At 38.4% G+C, this 19193-nt stretch overlaps 2 protein-coding genes across 3 annotated transcripts in view; both read left to right on the forward strand.

The window, feature by feature from the left end:
• The first annotated feature begins 4452 nt into the window (after nt 1-4452).
• Nucleotides 4453-9390, forward strand: LOC116844885 (uridine 5'-monophosphate synthase). Of its 2 annotated transcripts, none has more exons than XM_032817005.1 (4): nt 4453-4615; nt 7078-7223; nt 7485-7968; nt 8372-9390. In XM_032817005.1, exons 1-4 carry the CDS (start codon nt 4609-4611, stop codon nt 9160-9162), a joined length of 1428 nt encoding a protein of 475 aa, XP_032672896.1. In that variant the 5' UTR covers nt 4453-4608; the 3' UTR covers nt 9163-9390. The 2 variants fall into 2 exon arrangements, with proteins under 2 accessions (XP_032672896.1, XP_032672895.1); XM_032817004.1 differs by lacking the exon at nt 4453-4615 and adding an exon at nt 4681-4837.
• Nucleotides 9391-10448: 1058 nt separating this feature from the next.
• Nucleotides 10449-19193, forward strand: part of LOC116844849 (protein pinocchio) — a 57157-nt gene continuing 48412 nt past the window's right edge. Inside the window, exons 1-2 of the mRNA XM_032816934.1 lie at nt 10449-10621; nt 11470-11643. Of these exons, the coding sequence (XP_032672825.1) occupies nt 11508-11643 (136 nt within the window). The 5' untranslated portion in view covers nt 10449-10621; nt 11470-11507. The remainder of the gene's footprint in view (nt 10622-11469; nt 11644-19193) is intronic.

Here is a 19193-nt window from a genome sequence, read left to right on the forward strand (position 1 = left end):
GAAAAACAAAGACAAACGTATGATTTAATCTACTAGTTGGCTTACCAAGCTGCTAGTTTTCCAAGAAGCTGAAAAAATCGATCCTTGATCTAGTCGAGTGTAACGAAAAACGAACACGCGACGTTCCGCAAGAAAAGAAAGAGAAAGACATGGAAGTCACAGGACACCGAGGTAACGATGACAGACAATGAAGACGTTCTTCGAAGAGGGGACGTTGCGATCAGCCGAAGCCCTCAATAGCCAAACGACGCAAGATAGTTTAATCTTGCTCTTGCGATGTAACGGCCTATAAAAAGCGCGCATTCATCGACGATAAACGGATCATACTAACGCAACACATAACGATTATTTCCGGCGGAACTACGTAGGACAACTTCGACGCAGGTTGCGGGCTGCGCACGTACTGAAGAGTTTCGTTAGGCGAGCGTTTTGCTGTTCTGATTTTTCTTTCTTTCTTTTTTTCCTAGGCAGAATTGGCGCATAGACACATTCGAGAAGCAACAACGAAACTCTCGAGTGCACACGCCGTCTAATAATTTAAGACATTTTGCATCTTGCAAGACTTTACAAGATGTTACATGCATAAATAGTCGCGACTCACGCGCGATTAAAGTTTTTCAAACAGGCTGGACAGTACTTCACCGTGTCATTTTACGATAATTATCATAATTAATTGATCGAAGAATGATCATGTCGGTCGCTACGTTGACTGTATTGTATTAGCCATCAAGATTTAATTTCTCTTCGCAGTTATTAATAACGTTCGGATCTTTGTGTGCAAAAACGAACAGCAAAGCGGCAAATAGAACGACAATGCATGATGAGTAACAGTATATTCGAATTATTTGAGGATTAGAAATTTAATAATGGAATAGCCAGAATTTAAGTAAAAACCAGACGTGTAATACGAAGATAATTAACTGGAAAACAAGCATAATAATATAAAAGATTATTGACATTGCCAAGTTTTTCATTTTTATTACTTTTTAAGTATCTTTCATCGATTCGCGCGTCGTATATTTACGTTTTACTGTTTGTTTTTGCAAACTAATCAGAATAGAGGTTATTAATAATTTTAACATATACATAAGCGAGTGTATATTGGAAGGATAGAAAAAGTGCGTGTATGTATCCCATACAGCACAAATGTCCGAAATACATCCCAGAGACATCCTAGAGATATCACATTGTCTCTGGAACGTCTCTGGGATGTATTTCAGATATTTGGTGCTGTATGGGAATGTGTCCAACACACACACACACACACACACACACACACACACACACACACACACACACACACACACACACACACACACACACACACACACACACACACACACACACACACACACACACACACACACACACACACACACACACACACACACACACACACACACACACACACACACACACACACACACACACACACACACACACACACACACACACACACACACACACACACACACACACACACACACACACACACACACACACACACACACACACACACACACACACACACACACACACACACACACACACACACACACACACACACACACACACACACACACACACACACACACACACACACACACACACACACACACACACACACACACACACACACACACACACACACACACACACACACACACACACACACACACACACACACACACACACACACACACACACACACACACACACACACACACACACACACACACACACACACACACACACACACACACACACACACACACACACACACACACACACACACACACACACACACACACACACACACACACACACACACACACACACACACACACACACACACACACACACACACACACACACACACACACACACACACACACACACACACACACACACACACACATACACACACATACACGTGAATCACATACATACATATACAATTGCATACATACACCCAGGCAACACAAGATCTCCAGGGAATATTTTAGGGACGTTCTTAGAACATTTTTAGGATTTTCTGTGGAAATCTATGCCGTTTGGAACACATACACACTTGCAAAGTATGTGTTTTGCGATCGCGCGAAGTTTGCGTTGCGATCTCTAGATGTGTTTGTCGTTTTCAAATAAAAATGAAATATATTTGTGTTACACTGTAAACGTAATGTCATGCCGTGTAATTTATTAATTATTTCCTATCCCTGTGTGATCTTATACTTTAATATTTATAATAACATTTCACATGCAGTTATACAAATGCGCTGCTTTTATTCCCCATCCTTTTCACATTTACTATTTGAAGATAAAAGATCACTGACCTGTCATTCAGTTGTGTACTGTTTGAAAATAAAAAGACTGCAAACGATAGTTGAATCGTCTTATTCGCAAACGATGTCCGTTCGCGCCGTTCAATGGTGTTATTAGAAAATAATATTCGATCAACTTATTATAAGTTGTACTATGACTTTAATTAGTCAATAGGAAAGTGGCGGCTCGTAGCGGAGACTTTGAAACTAATTTTGCTAGATACGGGACGATTTCATAAAACTACGTCTCTATGGAGAAAGAAATAGTGGAACGGAACAGTAGGAATAGGTAGATAAGGCAAATGTGCCTGGAGCACAGATGTTTATACCTAAACTACCTAGTAAGTTCAACGATGTTCACGAAACGTCTGTTCGGACGTCCATACATGTCCAACTGCGAACGTTTAAAATAGACGTTCCTAAAACGTTCAGTAAACGTTTATGTAGTCGGGCAGAAAAGATTGTCACAACTTCTGCAATGAATTTTAGAACAAACCACTAGTTTCCGAATGTGAGGATTCCTCTGCTCACACACACAGATAAAGCTGCGCAATACATTTCGTGCCAATTTCGGCTGTCACGAGTAATAATTGTGATTATGAAGTAAGAGATAAGGAGATCGAACTTAATAGGGCGCAAATACCCTTATGAAAAAAATACGAAAAAACTCTCAATTTTGGGTGTTAACACTCAAATTTAGGTATTTATCTCCACTTTTTGGGTTTTACACCCAAAATTGAGCGTTTTTTTCGTATTTTTTTCATAAGGATAGAAAAAGTGGTCTTAATTGGTGTCCTTTAATTGAAAAGGAATCCGCTGAAAGGAATAACTTCTTATGGTTGGCGCCATTTGTAAAGCGATAAGTTAGAGCAAGATAAAATATAATGTCTCATGGCTCCTGCACACAGGACGCGGTAATGCTTGCCACGCGGCGGAAGTTCGCGTGACGGCCAATCAATATGCTGCTTTCCGTAATAACCTTCTAGCTCTTACGGGAAAACAACATATTGATTGGCTGTCGCGCGGACTTTCGCCGCGCGGAAAACATTACCGCGTCTTGTGTGCAGAAGTCATTACTCTTATTGCACCAGTTCAGTAGTGTAGCTAAAAAGCTGCACTACTGAATAAGAGTGAGACAAGTATATTTTATCCACAGATGTCTATACTAAACTAGATTGCTAACAGTCTATCTAAAAGCATATAACGGCTTGTGTCCGATAGACTTCTCGGTGCATGCGAGAAAATGGCCGCTACCGCCACATATTTTCACTAGTTTAGTCATAAAATTCTTTTGTTGAAAATGAATAGAGCAAATAACGTCCAATACGATCTATTTTTTTGTTACAACATTTTTTGATGTAATAAAATGCTAGCATTTTTGGTTTTAATTTAATGGCAATAATTTAATGGCTACATTGACTTACAATAATTTAATGGCCACATTGACTTACATTGTACGTGTAAGTACTTACACAAGTGACACGTCACACACACAACATCCCACACACAAGACCGCCGCCATTTTCTCGCATGAATCCGGAAACATTACGCGACACACGTTCGAAGCCCTTGTTGGCAACCTAGTTTAGTATAGAGATCTGTGATTTTATTTTGCTCTAACTTATTTACAAATGACGCCAACCATAAGAAGTTAGGGCGAGTTTTTTAATTCATCGATGGATCCATCGCATGATGCGCAAATGCAGTAAAACGCTGTATTTGCACATCATATGATGGATCCATCGATGAATTAAAAAACTCGCCCTTATTCCTTTCAGCGGATTCCCTCTCAATTAGAGAGTCGTGCACCGATTGGCTGTCGGATAGAGAATTTCTAGAGACCCTAATATTTTTTCTACATGTAATACTATCTTCAATGAGCGAACACCGTTATTTTCTAAACATCGATTCTTTTTGCCCATCTCTAGGTGGAACTACATTCCCTACGCCCATTTTCAGATGCTGCCGGTAAAGTATCGATTTGTTGCGTGTGCATCCTACGCGATTTTCTGGCGATTCGTGTCCGTGCTAAGCGCAAAATTACGTGGTTGAGAAGATAAACAGTCCATGTTACCGTTAGCGGTACTTTACCGGTAGCGTGTGAAAATGAGCGAAGGAAACGTAGTTCCACCTCAAAAATGGGTGCAGATGGCGCATCGAACAGCGTGAAAATCGGTGTCGGCCAAAACGTATGGCGTGGCCACTCTTAGATTTTTCTTTGTGGCGAAGGTAATCGGCTGCAATTTATTAGCAATTCGAAAAGGACGTTGATATTTGCGCTTGAACAATGGTCGGTAAGTCAGTAATTATCTCTTTAAAGGCTGTAAGCTTCACGCTCAAGATCTCCATTAATCCGCGTACTTTAATTAAACTTCATAACCGGTACATATTAGCTCTCTGTCTCCCAGTCTCTACCGCAGACTGATTGCCACGTGTTCGAGGTCGCTCGTACATGTGTAAATTTGAATTCTGGCCAAGCCCAACTGCGCTCTGTAACAAGTGTCCGATAAAAACAAGTACGTTGTATCCACGTCGAATCCACGTAATTTACGTGAAATGGACATTTATTCACGAGATATTGATATAGATGTAACGTTCATTTGTCCTCGATAAATCGAGGTATTTCATCTTCGAAATATCAACATAGATTTCACGTAATTATATCCCAACAAAAACAAATACGTACCAAGAAGCGCCAATACGCGTATAACGTGCTTTTAATGCGCATTCAACTGTATTGGCTTCGAAACCGCATTAATTGTGTGTTTAAAATTAATATGATATTTACGCATTTCGTAATAATAAGCCAATAAACACAAAGTAACAGTTATATACCTGTTAGTTGTAATTTCTTACTTAATAATATAACTGTTATATAACGCGTGTGTTATGTAACAATTATATTATTGAGTAGGAAATTACAACTAATAGGTGTATAACTGTTACTTTGTGTTTACTGGGAAATTTTATAAAATGAATGAATAATTTTTTACATACATCGTTAAATCACAAATTATTGCTTGCTTACAAAAGATCTGTTCTTTTTCGTAAAACTTCCTAAATTGATGTTTACTGGTACAAAAAGTTAAAGTTTTTTTCTTTTTAGTGAAGTGGTTGTACTAGTTTAAGAGATTTATGCATATTTACTGAAATATAAGAATGGGTGCTTCTTATTGAAAAATTCCAATTAAACACCCTTTGGGATTGGGATTTCTACTGGATATTTCGTCTAGATTTCTTAGGTGCGTTTTCCAGATGAGCTTTCCAGATGAGATTCCTCACGTCAATGAAATGTTAATATCACAGAATGCCATATTTATAGTTGATTTAACAATATTTGTCATTGATTTAATAAAAAATAATGTTGAAAGAACAACTCGCACATACAGCATAGACGCTTGCAGCAACATTACTGCAACGTTTCAATATTGTATATTGCAATGCAATGTTGCAGAAACATTGTAGAAACATAAATTCGCAAGAATACCAGCGAACAAGATACGCGAAAAATATTTTTTTGAATGCGCTGCCATAATGCGAATTTAATGCGGGACAAATATGCGCTTTTAATGCTAATTAAAATGCATATTTAAAGCGCGTTGTACGTGCATTGGCGCTCCTTGGGTTGTATTCACATCGAATCCATGTAATTTACGTGAACTACGTTGATGGATATATTCACGAAATATCGATATAGATGCAACATTCATTTATCTTCGATAAATCGAAGTATTTCATTTTCGAAATATCAACGTAGATTTCATATTAGCCATATCCCCATGCCCAAGTAGAACAAACGAACACAATAACGCCAAAATGAATAGAAAAATGAATCGTGATTGAAAAGTGAGTTTTTCAGTCATTCTCTTATTTTGACATTATTTTGACGTCAACGTGATTTGATGTTCGATCTGGACAGTACAGCTTTTATTATAATAGAAGAGCATCTCAATTGCGCAAGTTGCAATTGACTGCAACTACAGATTATGATTCATTACGCTATAGATTTAATAATTTATGAAATCATGTTATGTCCATCCACGTAAATTTCGTAAATTCGACGTGTATATAATGTAATAATAAAAATTTTAAGACCAAAATGGAATTTGCGGTGTTTCGTAGACCTCACCTCACTAGTTAAGGCTTAAATTAATAACAAAAGTACGAAAAAATATAATTTTATTAAAATTAAATATAAAAAAATCATATTACTGTGTTAATTGTAACATATATAGATAAAATATAAGACGTTTATATCAATCGAAAAAGTGGTGTAGTGTCTAAAGCAATAGGCTCATAATTTAAAGGTGTCTCAGGTCCAAGTTCGAATCCCAGTGTTAGTGAGAATTTTTAAGTGTGATATAATATTTGGAATATTTATAATATTCTATCAATATTTTTTGTTTTAAACATATATATTTTTCAGGTTTATTGTCACCACATTTGCATATTTTTGTGTAGCAATTTTTGTACCAAACACTTGAAAATAGAAAATTTATGTATTTATCATTTCAAAAAGTACTAAGAGTTAGACAATTATTTATTAAGCTAGGTTTACTTTTACACCCAAAGAGCACAAAATCTTCAGAGAATGTTCTTGGACGTTCTTAGGATGTATGAATGTCCTTAGAATGTCTTTAGAATGTTTTTTGAAGATTTGTGTATGGGCATAGACTGTCTGTTACATAGCCATCATCGGAGTGTTTAAATATTTGTACTCTCAAATTTGTTCCAACATGTGTTGCTTTAATTACAGACAGAATGGAAGAAATAAGGAAGGAGCTAGCTGTGATGCTTTATGATATAAAGGCTGTAAAATTTGGAGAATTTACAACAAAGATTGGTATAAAAACACCAATATACTTTGATCTTCGAGTCATAATAGCTTATCCAACGATCATAGTAAGTAAACAAAGTGGAAAGAAACAAGTGGAATATATATAGTAGCCTATAAAGTAATCATATTTATATCCCTTACCTAGAGTAATAAAAATAAAAGCTATAGTAACAACTATTAACATGATAAAATTAGCTATATGTTGTATATTATCTACTTTCAATAAACATGGTCTTGTTAAAATGAATATCAATTGTCTTCAAGAAAAACGTTTTCTTTATACAGATAAAACTATTTCTGATCATTTATTTGTTTTATTTTTACAGGGTGTATTAGCACAAGCACTGTGGAAACTTAGAAGACATTCCACAAACAAAGTGAACCAAATTTGTGGAGTGCCATATACAGCGTTGCCATTAGCTACACTGATATCTGTACAGAACGATATTCGAATGCTAATAAAAAGGAAAGAGGCCAAATCATATGGCACGATGAAGCTGGTTGAAGGTGTATATTTACCTCGTGACAATTGTGTAATCATTGAGGACGTTATCACGAGTGGTAGCAGCATCCTAGAGACCGTGAATGTTTTGAGAAAGGAACAGTTAACTGTGACGGAAGCACTGGTGATAATAGATAGAGAGCAAGGCGGCCGATATAACCTGGAAAATCATGATATCGAAGTCAAAAGCATATTTACAGTTACAGCATTTATGAAATATCTTTTCGAAGCCGGGAAGATCACAAAACAAATTATGCATGATGTAAACAATTACATGAGATCTAATCAAGTACAAATTCCACCTCTAAGTAAGTCGAAAGATATGATGACATCTTATATCAACATCTAATTTTCCAATTTGAGAGTACAAACATTTAAACACTCCAATGGTGGTTACATAACAGTCTATGTAAAACCCAGTAAACATGCATGTCTAAAAGATGTCGAAAAGATATCTAAAAGATATCTTATGCAACATTTTGTTGCATAAGGCGTCTTTTAGATATCTTTTCGACATCTTTTAGACATGCATATTTACTGGGAAGTAGCTTAATAAATAATTGTCTAACTCTTAATATTTTTTGAAATGATAATTATATATATTTTCTTTATAAAACGAAGACTTTCTCTTAATCAATTGGTTATTCTCTCAATAAATTCACATTTATTATGTCAATCATTATCAGAGTATATAAAGTACATTTTTCACAGGTTTACCGATGAATAGACTGAAACTGTCATATTACAAACGTGCCGAACTAGCACAAAACCCGTTAGCCTCGAGGTTGCTGAAACTGATGGAGAAAAAGCAATCCAACCTCTGTCTGGCGGCGGATTTCACAGAAGCAAAAGCGATTTTACACATAGCTGATCTAGCGGGACCACACATCGTTGTGCTAAAACTTCATATCGATATCGTGGAAGATTTTGATAAGGAGTTTATGCGGGATTTGAAGCAGTTGGCGAAGCAGCATGAGTTTCTGCTGATGGAGGACCGCAAGTTTAGCGATATTGGCAAGACGGTCGCGCTGCAGTACAACAAGGGCATTTACAAGATCTCTGAATGGGCAGATCTAGTCACGGTGCATGCCGTGTCTGGTAAAACTGTTCTCGATGCACTGAAAAAGAGTCTGCCACCGGACGTTACAGAGCATCGTGGTGTCTTCTTAGTTGCCGAGATGTCATGCAAAGACGCGTTGACAAAGGATAACTATCCGAAGAATGCCGTGTCGCTGGCGGAGGATGCCACCGACCTAGTGATTGGTGTCGTGTGCCAGTCAAATCTCTTTTCGTCGCCTGGTTTGCTGCAGCTGACACCCGGGGTCAAGCTGACCAGAGGCGTCGATGAGCTTGGTCAGCAATACAATGATCCGCAGTCTGTTATGAGCGCTGGCGCTGATCTGGTTGTAGTTGGTAGAGGCATCACGGAAACGAGTGACGAGCTGGGGGCCGTCATAGAGTACAAGAAGCAGCTTTGGGCGGCGTATGAGAACAGAATGTGAGAATATGTTGTGAAAATATGTGATTCGAATTAGCTGGTTGACAAAGTTAAAGTTTTATACCTCTAAATATTTCAGATTAATTATCCTTCTTCTTATTATTCCTTTTCGATAGTGATATAAAATACTATAAAATTATATTTTTGCTATTTAATATATTATACATATTTATTGTGAATTAAATTTATATCATACAATTATCCTTCTTCTTATTAAATTTATATCATACAATTATCCTTCTTCTTATTATTCCTTTTCGATAGTGATATAAAATACTATAAAATTATATTTTTCCTATTTAATATATTATACATATTTATTGTGAATTAAATTTATATCATACAAAAAATTGTATTTACTGTTTATCCTTTCTATCCTTCTTCATCTATATATTTTCATTTTTCTAACAGAATTATAATATATGCTTTAATAATAATCAAGATATATTAATCCACATTTAATATTACATGTGTTTTGGTAAAAAAAACTAACGTACATTGATTTTTTAACAAAATGATTGAGTAAATGTAAGAATTATACATAGTTAAGGTATAAGATTTTTACATCTCAGAATTCGTAGGACCGATTTTTCGATAGTATTTAATAATTACTTAACTACTACTTATAATAGATAGTAGTTTATAAACTTATGTATAAGTTTAAACTATTCTATATTGAAAAATCAACCATCAGAACATTATTTAATGGTCATTACTTGAACCATGTTTCAAATACAATATTCAGATTTGAATTTAAAGTTAGACATGAGCTTTCCAATTGAATTGAGTATATATAATGTCACATATACAATTCGACTGAAAAACTCGAATATATTCGACTGAATGTATTCAACAAACCCAACATTCTAAATTTTATAGATTCTAGATTCCATTTCTAAATTAAAATCTGAACGTCTCATATTAGGCAAGTCTCAGGAAACGTCTATTGATATAAGCTTTATATTGCGAGTGAAACTTTAACAGATGTCCGGGATTTTATTATAGATAAACACAAACATTAGGTGTGACATCGCGATACAACTACGTTTTCTCTTCATCACGCTCAAGAGAGAAAGAGAGGCGTGTCTTCTCATTTGTTACAATAGCAAATTGTACGGTTGAGCTGTTTCGTGACAGCAATTTCTGCGAGCACGGCCGTCGTCGTCGTCGTCGTCGTCGTCGTCGTCGTCGTCGTGCGTCACGAAGCTCTCTCTTGTAAGTAAACGAGAAACGGTGTCTGCCGACGCGCATCACGCGTCGAAATACATCGCGCGCGATAACGCGCGTCAGGTGTCAGTCGACCGCCGGTTGTCGTGACGTCCGTATCGTCGTATAGAGAACAACGCACGTCGTCGACGACTGATTTCTTCCGCGAAACGATCATCGCGAATGTTACAAGGGACAACGCGCGCGGAGTAACCAAGAACGCCGGCGTGAAGAAGTATTCACGTGGACGGCCGTAGGTAAGGAATTACGCAATCTCGCCCGCGCGCGCGATTATCCCATGGAAATTCACATGGCCGAGGACGCTCCGAGCGAACGACGCTCGGATCCGCGAATTCAATGCCTTCGGCGCACAACAGAGTCGTCTAACTTTAGCCTGCTAACGTACTTTTTCGAATACTCGATGAAGTGCACCTTCCGACTGGAAGGGGTCCAATTGAAATTCCTTGTGAAAATTTTTGTTATATTATTCCTTCTCTATACTCTCTATACTTTTTTCCTTCTCTCTCTCTTTCTTTCTCTCTCTCTCTCTCTCTCTCTCTCTCTCTCTCTCTCTCACATCAATTCAATTAAATGATATAGTATGATATCAAGGGATATTATCCGAGTCTCGAAGTTTCAGTACGCGACGTAGAAAGAGTAAATATATGTATGTATGTATACACTCTGTTTCAAAACAGTTTCGGTACTTTTTTCTCGATGCAGTTTGGAACGCAGCCAGTGGTCTAATGAGATAACTTGTCCTCGAAAAGTTTCCAGAAGTTAAGTTCTCTTGTTGGACCGTCGACTGCGTTCCCAGCTACATCGAGAAAAAAGTGCTTAAGCCGTTTTGAAAGCAGGTGTATGCATTTTGTTTTGTGAGTCTCGAACGAGGATCGATGTATCGACGATAAGAAGAGGCGTCGCGACTCGAAATTCAAAAATTTCGATAACTGACGCATGCGCGGCGCCACATGCGTTCGCGACTACATTTCGCAAGTGGTCCTGGGTCTTTTCCGTTGCTCTGCGCACTTGTAGCGCGAGCGGGATATTTCCCGGTGTGCGTGTTTCGTATGTTTCATATAGTGCCTAACCGCCGATGTTTCAGACTCGCGGAGCTACCTTTGTTACAACACGCGGCAGAACATGACGGAGACAACATTGACGGATTACGAGGAAGGCCTATGTTTCGACGAGGATGATCCGGACTTCGCGCCCCCAACTAACACAGCGGACAATATCACCGTTGCTCAACGTTTGGCGAACAGCAATGTCGTTGACGGTGAGTACATTCTGAGGTCTTTGATCGTCCTCGCGTATAATGGACTACGTCCTAGTTCGCCTGTGGGCGACGTGCACGGATGTGCTTAAACGCTTGGCGACTGTGATTTTCGACCGTATACATACACGTGCGTCGAAATTCGTAGTAGCCCTAATAACAGAAAGTTTAGAGCATCACATCACGCCGCTTAAACTTTATTTTATCGCAATACATCGTGAGATAATCAGAGAATCGTTACTGCAAACGTCACGTATCATCGCGGTGTTTAGTAAATATTTGAAATACTCTAAATACTTCTCCAATATCTAATTTTAACTTTCAGTAATGGCAATTATATATTTTAGTTTTTTTTTTTTTGGAGGGTGGAGGGGAATTCAAGCTATGAGACTCTTGAGCAGAATCGCGTTTGGCGTGATTGTCTGATTATTTTCCAGCAGTATTTCAGTCGATATTTTGAATTAAGCTATTATTATTAAACGGAAATATGCAATAAGTAATTTAATTAAAAAGAACAAAATTGATAAAAATAGCGGTTTATCAAGGGCGATTTATCGTGAGCGAAATTCCAGTCCTCGCGTGAGATCGGAAACGTGATATCGGAATTCCTTGCGAAAATATTGTTACATTATTCCCTCTTTTTCTGTTTTCGTTTTCGATTAAATCATAAAATAGAGTATCAAAACATTATATTCTCTTGTATCCAGTATTGCAACTTATTATATCGCTTTATACTAGGAAAATTGTCTATCTAATCACTTGTAAGGCGCACAGAAGGCTGTTGTAGCCAGGTAATAAAGGCTGGTGCAGCTAGATAACGAAGAAAATACGAGTGATCAAAGTATCATGTCGAAACAATTCTCGATTTCGAGGAGAGAGCTTGAGAGGGGACAGAACTCTTATCTATCAATCTTTTCTGGCTTGCCTAATTTCCCACGTGGAGAAGCCCACCTTCTCTCCTCCTTTTTTCTTTCTCTTTCTTTCGCAACATCACGAATATACAAGAAATATTTATATTAGCACGTGTGACCGTGTTCACGGGCACACACGCACACACATACACGCTCACACATTCTTATGCATATATGTGGCCACGCGCCGTGCCGTTTCGGGCACGCGATGCGTGTGATATCACGTTCAGCTTGACGCGTGTAAATTCTGATACGACGTAGAATTTCTGCGCGTTCCCACGGGCTGACGGTCGAGCATATTGACGGGAACAATCGGCGCGTGATTACACAAATCGCACGCGCGGTTTCATTATATTCGATCATTAATCGACCGCGTTACATACATCGACGACGGCACGTCGACGGAAGTATTAAATTTGCAAAGCAAAATCTTTACGTAACGGCGAATCGGAATTTTCCTCGCGGCGTCGGTTTCTTCCAGATCGCGGCATCGTAACCTCGATTACGCTCGATGTCGAAGCTTCTTTATTAGATAAAATGTGGTTCCTCGCGCGAGGCGACGCAAGCATTTCAAAAAGAGAAACGTAGAAGCAGCGCGCCTGAGAGCAGTAAGAACGTCTCGAAGAGGCGCGTTTATTACGCCGGCGTTTTCCTGAGTTCTGTCCAGACGTACCTCATGTTTTTTTCGGTGCGAGATAAAATAAGCATTGACAAGCGTGATTCAGCGGAATCTTCCGTGAAATTCGGTTATCTCTGCGAAAGGGGTAAATTAAATGAAGGAGAGAGAGAAATCCGTTTTTATGAGAGTCGAGTGTGCAAGTCGGAGATTTCTCGATTTCTACCGTCACAATTGTAAGTTCTACATGCACGCACATGTAAATACATAACACGTCATAATGAAATATTCATTCTATTCGTCCGAGAAATTAGAATGGACGAGAAAAAAGGTAGAGACAATCAAATATCTTCGGGCTATTGTCAAGTTGGTCTGGAGAAACGATCGCGAATTTGAGCTCGCGGTGTCGGTTTACGTCGATGCGTGTCAATTCGCATGTTCTTTCTCTTTCTCCGCATTTTTCTCTTCCCTTTTTCGCGAGGTTCCTCCCACTCCTGCGCCGATGATTCTCGCGATGCTCTCTCGCGGGCATATGATCGCCGTTTAGAGACAAAAACGAGGACTCTTCTCGGAAGGATCGGGGTCTGCAGACGCGACGGCGCTCCTTATCGTCTCGCCCGCGACTCTATTATTATATTATACTAACACGCACACACGCGGCACGGCGCGAAGGGGCGGAAACTCGATCTACCGACAAAATTGGATCCACGCCGGCTATCGCCTTTCTTCCCGAGAACCCCGACGCGGTGAGCCGATGCTGGTAGTGTCGAGCATACGTCTCGCACGTGACTAATCATGTTGATAAAGACTATCCTTCGTTGCAATAGCAGACACCGTTGCCTCCCAAGAGTCGTGTTCGCCTTTCGCGAGTCGTCCTTGCGATTTTCGCCGCGAAAGATATAACGAAGAACACGCTGATACATTTAACACTGTAAACAATCGGTGGTCTGGAGATGAATTGTATGCAACGTAGTATCTCCTATTTTATATATTTCGCAAATGATTTTACAAAGTGACGATTTTCTCGGATATTAATAGTAGACATCGCTGTAAGTATCGAATGTCATGTAGATTGATTTCCTGTGTTTTACTCCTCGCAAATTAATCTTGATGTGTGATAACTCACGTTATCATGCGGCAGTTCTCTTCCATATCAACCACTCGGTTTCACTCGGTCGCGCGTTAGATGGCGATCAAGAAGCTTCTCTTCGAAAGAATTATCGCTCTGAGACACGCGTTGTGTGTGAAATAAAAAAATTAATTTCTATGTAATGTATACGCGGTTGTTTTTCGTGTAGACTGCATAAATGCAAATTACATTAAAATATGCGAAAAGGAGCAATTAAATTTCAACAATGTTGTTTGTTCTGGATATTAAATAATTAAATATAATGTAATGTTTAAAAGAGATAAATAGCACGAAACTTTCATTTCATTAAGTGACAGACTAGTAGATTCAACTTTCTGTGTGTAGGTAAGAATATAAATTCTGCGAATTCTAGAGAATTCGGTAAACTATGGGCCGGTTGTTCTCTTTCCAATTTCTTAGTAAGTTAACTGATAGTTAAATCATATATCTGTCTTTGTTTTTCCTTCGATTTAGACAGAGACAGACATATGATTTAACTATCAATTAATTTATCAAGAAGTTGAAACAACCGAACTTATAAGTTGTTTAGTGATTAACATTCCGAAATTTACATAGAGATTCTGAAAGTTAAAGAAAAATATAAATTTAAATTCATTTTTTGTTTTTTTATTTTTTAAATTAATTGAAGCCATACGTTCTTTAAACAATATTTATAGATTACTTATTATCATAGTAAGGGATATCCTATATATACACGGAAAAAAAGATTTAGTTAAATTAACCAAATATCTGGTCAAATATAAACGATCCAGAAATTCCGATTGAAGTAACCCAAATTCTGTTTAAGTCAACCAAAAATCTTGTTAACTTAAACAGAATTCGAGTTACTTCAGTCGGAATTTCTGGATCGTTCATATTCGACCAGATATTTGGTTAATTCAACCAAACCTTTTTTTTCGTGTAGTTTACATTGTCTGCACGTAAACGTAGAGTTTCACAATTTATGCGTAAACGCCTGAGGTCGATTTCCAATTTTCATGAGATTCAATGTCGTGAAATAACACTGCCTCATCTTCTCTCGATTTCACTTAATTCCTTTCTTTTCCAATCATAAGATACTCTCTGTTGACGACCTCTTTTAATAACCACACTGAGAGAAGAATTTAGTAAATATTATCAAAATTTGGCTACTATTATTAAATGATAGACGTAAATATAGCGGGCCAAAGCTATGGCAATACTTATTAATTAATTTAGTTCTGTAAAATAAATTACTTATTTGACAGAAGTAAAATTTATTTGCTTCCAGAATATATTTGGTAAATAAAACTTATTGAATAGTTGAGCAAAATAAGCGATTTTGTAGTAGTTACTAAATTTTTGGTAGGTTCAACCAACCATCTGTAATAATAGATATTGAAACGATGTAATAGCTGCAAATGAATGAATTTTTCGTTGTGCTGCAACAAAACATACTTATACTGGTAACAAAATAGAACTCGTACCTACTGAATTTTTTATTACATGGGATATAACAATTTCATAATAATTATCAAATATCTGCTCATAACTGTAATATATTTCATATTAAATATTTAACATTAAGTAACTATTACTAAATTATTTAATTGATGTTACTGTGAATGCAATTACGTCATATTTCCGATCTATTAAATATTTGATAATTATTATCATATTTAGTATTAGTTACTAAGGATTCAATGAATTTTTATAACTAAATGCAGTTTGTTATAGTTACTAGTCTTTTCTCTCAGTGCACGCTTCTTATTCGTCTTTTACGTTTTATCCTTCCGCAAAATCTCGCTTTTTGTCGTTTCGCGGGCGTCGATTTTCTTCCTTTACCTTGAAAAGAGAAATGTTTAATTACTTGAAAAGCTGTTTAATCACCTGAGAAAGAGAAACGGAAAGTAGTGGTGGAACATCGCGAAAGAGTGACCGAAGAGCCGAAACGCACGCGAGTTCCACTGTACACGTGCGTTACGGACGGGCGATTTTCAGTGTACGTGTACACGTGACTTTGATACACGAGTTTCGCGGTGCATCACGTAAGTGGTGCCTCTATTTTCAACACTATGTGTTACTCCACGAGCGACAGAAATGATATCTCAATAATCTCAATTCTGCTCTCCTCGTTCTTCCGTATTTTTCGCGTTCGAACAGGAGGATGAAACATTCGAGGGCGCAGATTGAGAAGAATTCGAAAGCGTCGCTCACCGCGTCCTCCAGGCAGAACGAGAAATCACGATGACGTCAAAATGATGTAAAAATGACGAGAGGACGACTGAGAAACTCAATCGCGATTCGATTGTTATTCCGATGTTATCGCGATTTTCCGTTTCATTTTTTGGGTCGTTTCGCTTCTGGTATCATCGTTCTTTCGAATTTCATCATCCGCCAAAGCTGTTGAACGATCGTGAGGAAATTTTCCGCCGCAAACAGGCCACCGAGTTTATCGGCGACCCCCTGCGTACGTAGACACGGCGACCTTTCAACTTTATCAGCGCCGTTTCTCGATAACGGTGACGAGTCATCAGTCATCAGCCCTGCTGCTGTTGTGCAGGGTGCGTTGCAAAAGCGCTGCGCACTATTAATAGCTCGTTATTACATGTTAAAGTGATTATCTTTGTGCGCCCGAGTCATCGCGGATGCACCTTTGCGTCGCTCGCGCGACATTCGACATAACTGGGTGGTCTGTTATCGATTATGTAGACGATCGTCGCCCATGACACGCGATACCGGAGCTTCTACGAAGTATTCGCTCACCGATAATGATTCGATCGTGTTTCTCCGCGACGCGATGCGACTTGTGAATCCACTTGTAGTCTTTGCGGAATTTGTATTTTCTAGGACGTAATCTCGTGGGATTCGACGCGACTAGAAGAATTGCTATTCGAATGAAATACATTTGAGTACTTTCTAAAGATTTCTCGGAGTGAAATCTTTCAATCAAAACGAACGGAAATTCACTCGAAGCGGCAATGAAAATATCGCCACTCGAAGTCGCAATAATTGAACGTTGAACTCAAACTATAGGATCATGTATTAACATTTTTGCAGTTACTTGAAACTTGTGAGATACCCAGATTTAAATTTAGACCGATATCAACAGTCATCATATGAAACTTGTCTTGTATGAGATACTCAGATTTTTATTCAGAATTATTTTTTCAGTCGTATTATGATATATATTATATTTGTATCCGTAATCGCGCGGTTTAACTAATGGATTCTTATTTAACTCTGAATTCAGGTCTGAATATTCACGTGGGACAAGTTTCAAATAACGACTATCAATAGAACAGAAAATCGCATGTAAAAATGACGAGAAAACGATCGAATCGTGATTGAAAAGTTAATTTTTTCGTCATTTTGACATCATTTTGACGTTATCGTAATTTTTGGTTGTTCTTGGGTACGTGTCTATATTAATAATCTATATTAATTACTCGAAATTTATTTCAAGAGTAAGATACTCATATTCAAGTTTAGAGTTAAATGTAAGTTTTTAGAATCGCGCTAGCAAATATAATATCATATATCACATGTTTCAACTGGAAAATTCGGAGTTTCTAAATTCTAAGAGATCAGAGATCTAACTCTAAACTCAAAACTGAATATTCCACGCGAGACAAGTGCTGAGTAACGACTCTATTGATACAGGCCTAAATCTATCATTCTCAATCTGTACAAGTGAAGGTTCTGTGACATTTAATCAATTAGAGTGAATTGTCCCGATGACGTAGCGTGATTCTTAACATGTTACGCAACTATTATTAGGTTCTTGTAATTGTATACTCATTATTGATCTATTATTCGTCGCTTAATCAACACCAATGTCCAGGGAACGCTTAAAAAGAATATTAGTAACCTAATTATACTGCGCTTTTTACTTGGTTATCATACCAATCTGTATACATCGGATGCGCTCTGCAGTCTCGAATGAAAATGCTCATTATACCTTCAGAGTGGTAAAATTCAGTGTGAGTGAAAAGTCGCTCGACTTCGAGTGATTCGGCTGTCGCTCTGCTTCTTGAGTGGAATTTTACTCGGAGAAATTCAAGAGAGAGCACCTCCGTCGGGATTATCTTATTTACACGAAAATGTAGTTTACGAAACGTATTATTAATTAATCGCTCAGCCGAACTGTTCTCGAACTCGGCTTCTCTTTTTTCGGCATTTTATTTTTGTCTTACCGGCTGAACAAGGAGAATCACAATTAATGATATACGCGGCGCCCCTCGTTATCTCAGGCGTGGTTCGTCGGGTGGTTCTTGAGAACCGCTGCGTCGCGGCGAGTAAAATATCTGACGGCGAACGTGGCCGGAGTATGAGCGCGTTAGAGTATGAATCAAACCTAATGTATCTCCCTCTCTCCAAGATGCCGCCTTTGTTCGAGTATGTCAAACTCGTTACCGGCGTGATCCACTTAATGACGAGCGCAACGGAGGCGTCGCTAGGTATGTGCAGCGCAATGTCAAGTCCGCGCTCGACACATTGGATGACACGTTACACGGTCATTTGGCGCGCGGGCGATTTACCGTTTCATTGATGAACGCATCGGCGATGATGCGCGCGACCGTCGTTCACGATGCGCCCCCCGGAAAAATGCAGCCCAATTTCAGGAGATCATGCGTACCATTAAAAAAAAGAAAATAAATGAGAAAAGGAAACGCTGAAGGTTCTATTTTTGCGAACTACCCGAAAGCGCAATCGGATTATCGAGTAAGAGCAGTGCGACGGCGAAAATAACAAGAAGGTCAAAGAAGTCTTAACAACAATCTGATTCGTCCTAATCAAGCTTGACTTTCCGAGAGTTCTTTTATCTGTCTCTTCGCTCGGTGGGATTTAAAGCGGAGTCACGCGTGCGGCTCCACGAGAGAGAGAGAAAGAGAGAGAGAGAGAGAGGGGGGGGAAG

Source organism: Odontomachus brunneus, unplaced genomic scaffold, assembly GCF_010583005.1.
Source record: "Odontomachus brunneus isolate Ranch 3 - 2012 unplaced genomic scaffold, Obru_v1 Obru_scaffold_047, whole genome shotgun sequence".
Taxonomy (NCBI): domain Eukaryota; kingdom Metazoa; phylum Arthropoda; class Insecta; order Hymenoptera; family Formicidae; genus Odontomachus; species Odontomachus brunneus.

What these genes read in the sequence shown, in the direction of transcription:
- LOC116844885 (XM_032817004.1), top strand. Translation starts at nt 4,774, where the DNA reads ATGTGTAAATTTGAATTCTGGCCAAGCCCAACTGCGCTCTGTAACAAG. An exon ending in CAAGTGTCCGATAAAAACAA is followed by an intron (nt 4,838 to 7,077) that starts GTACGTTGTATC and finishes CTTTAATTACAG; the next exon opens with ACAGAATGGAAGAAATAAGG. An exon ending in TAGCTTATCCAACGATCATA is followed by an intron (nt 7,224 to 7,484) that starts GTAAGTAAACAA and finishes TTATTTTTACAG; the next exon opens with GGTGTATTAGCACAAGCACT.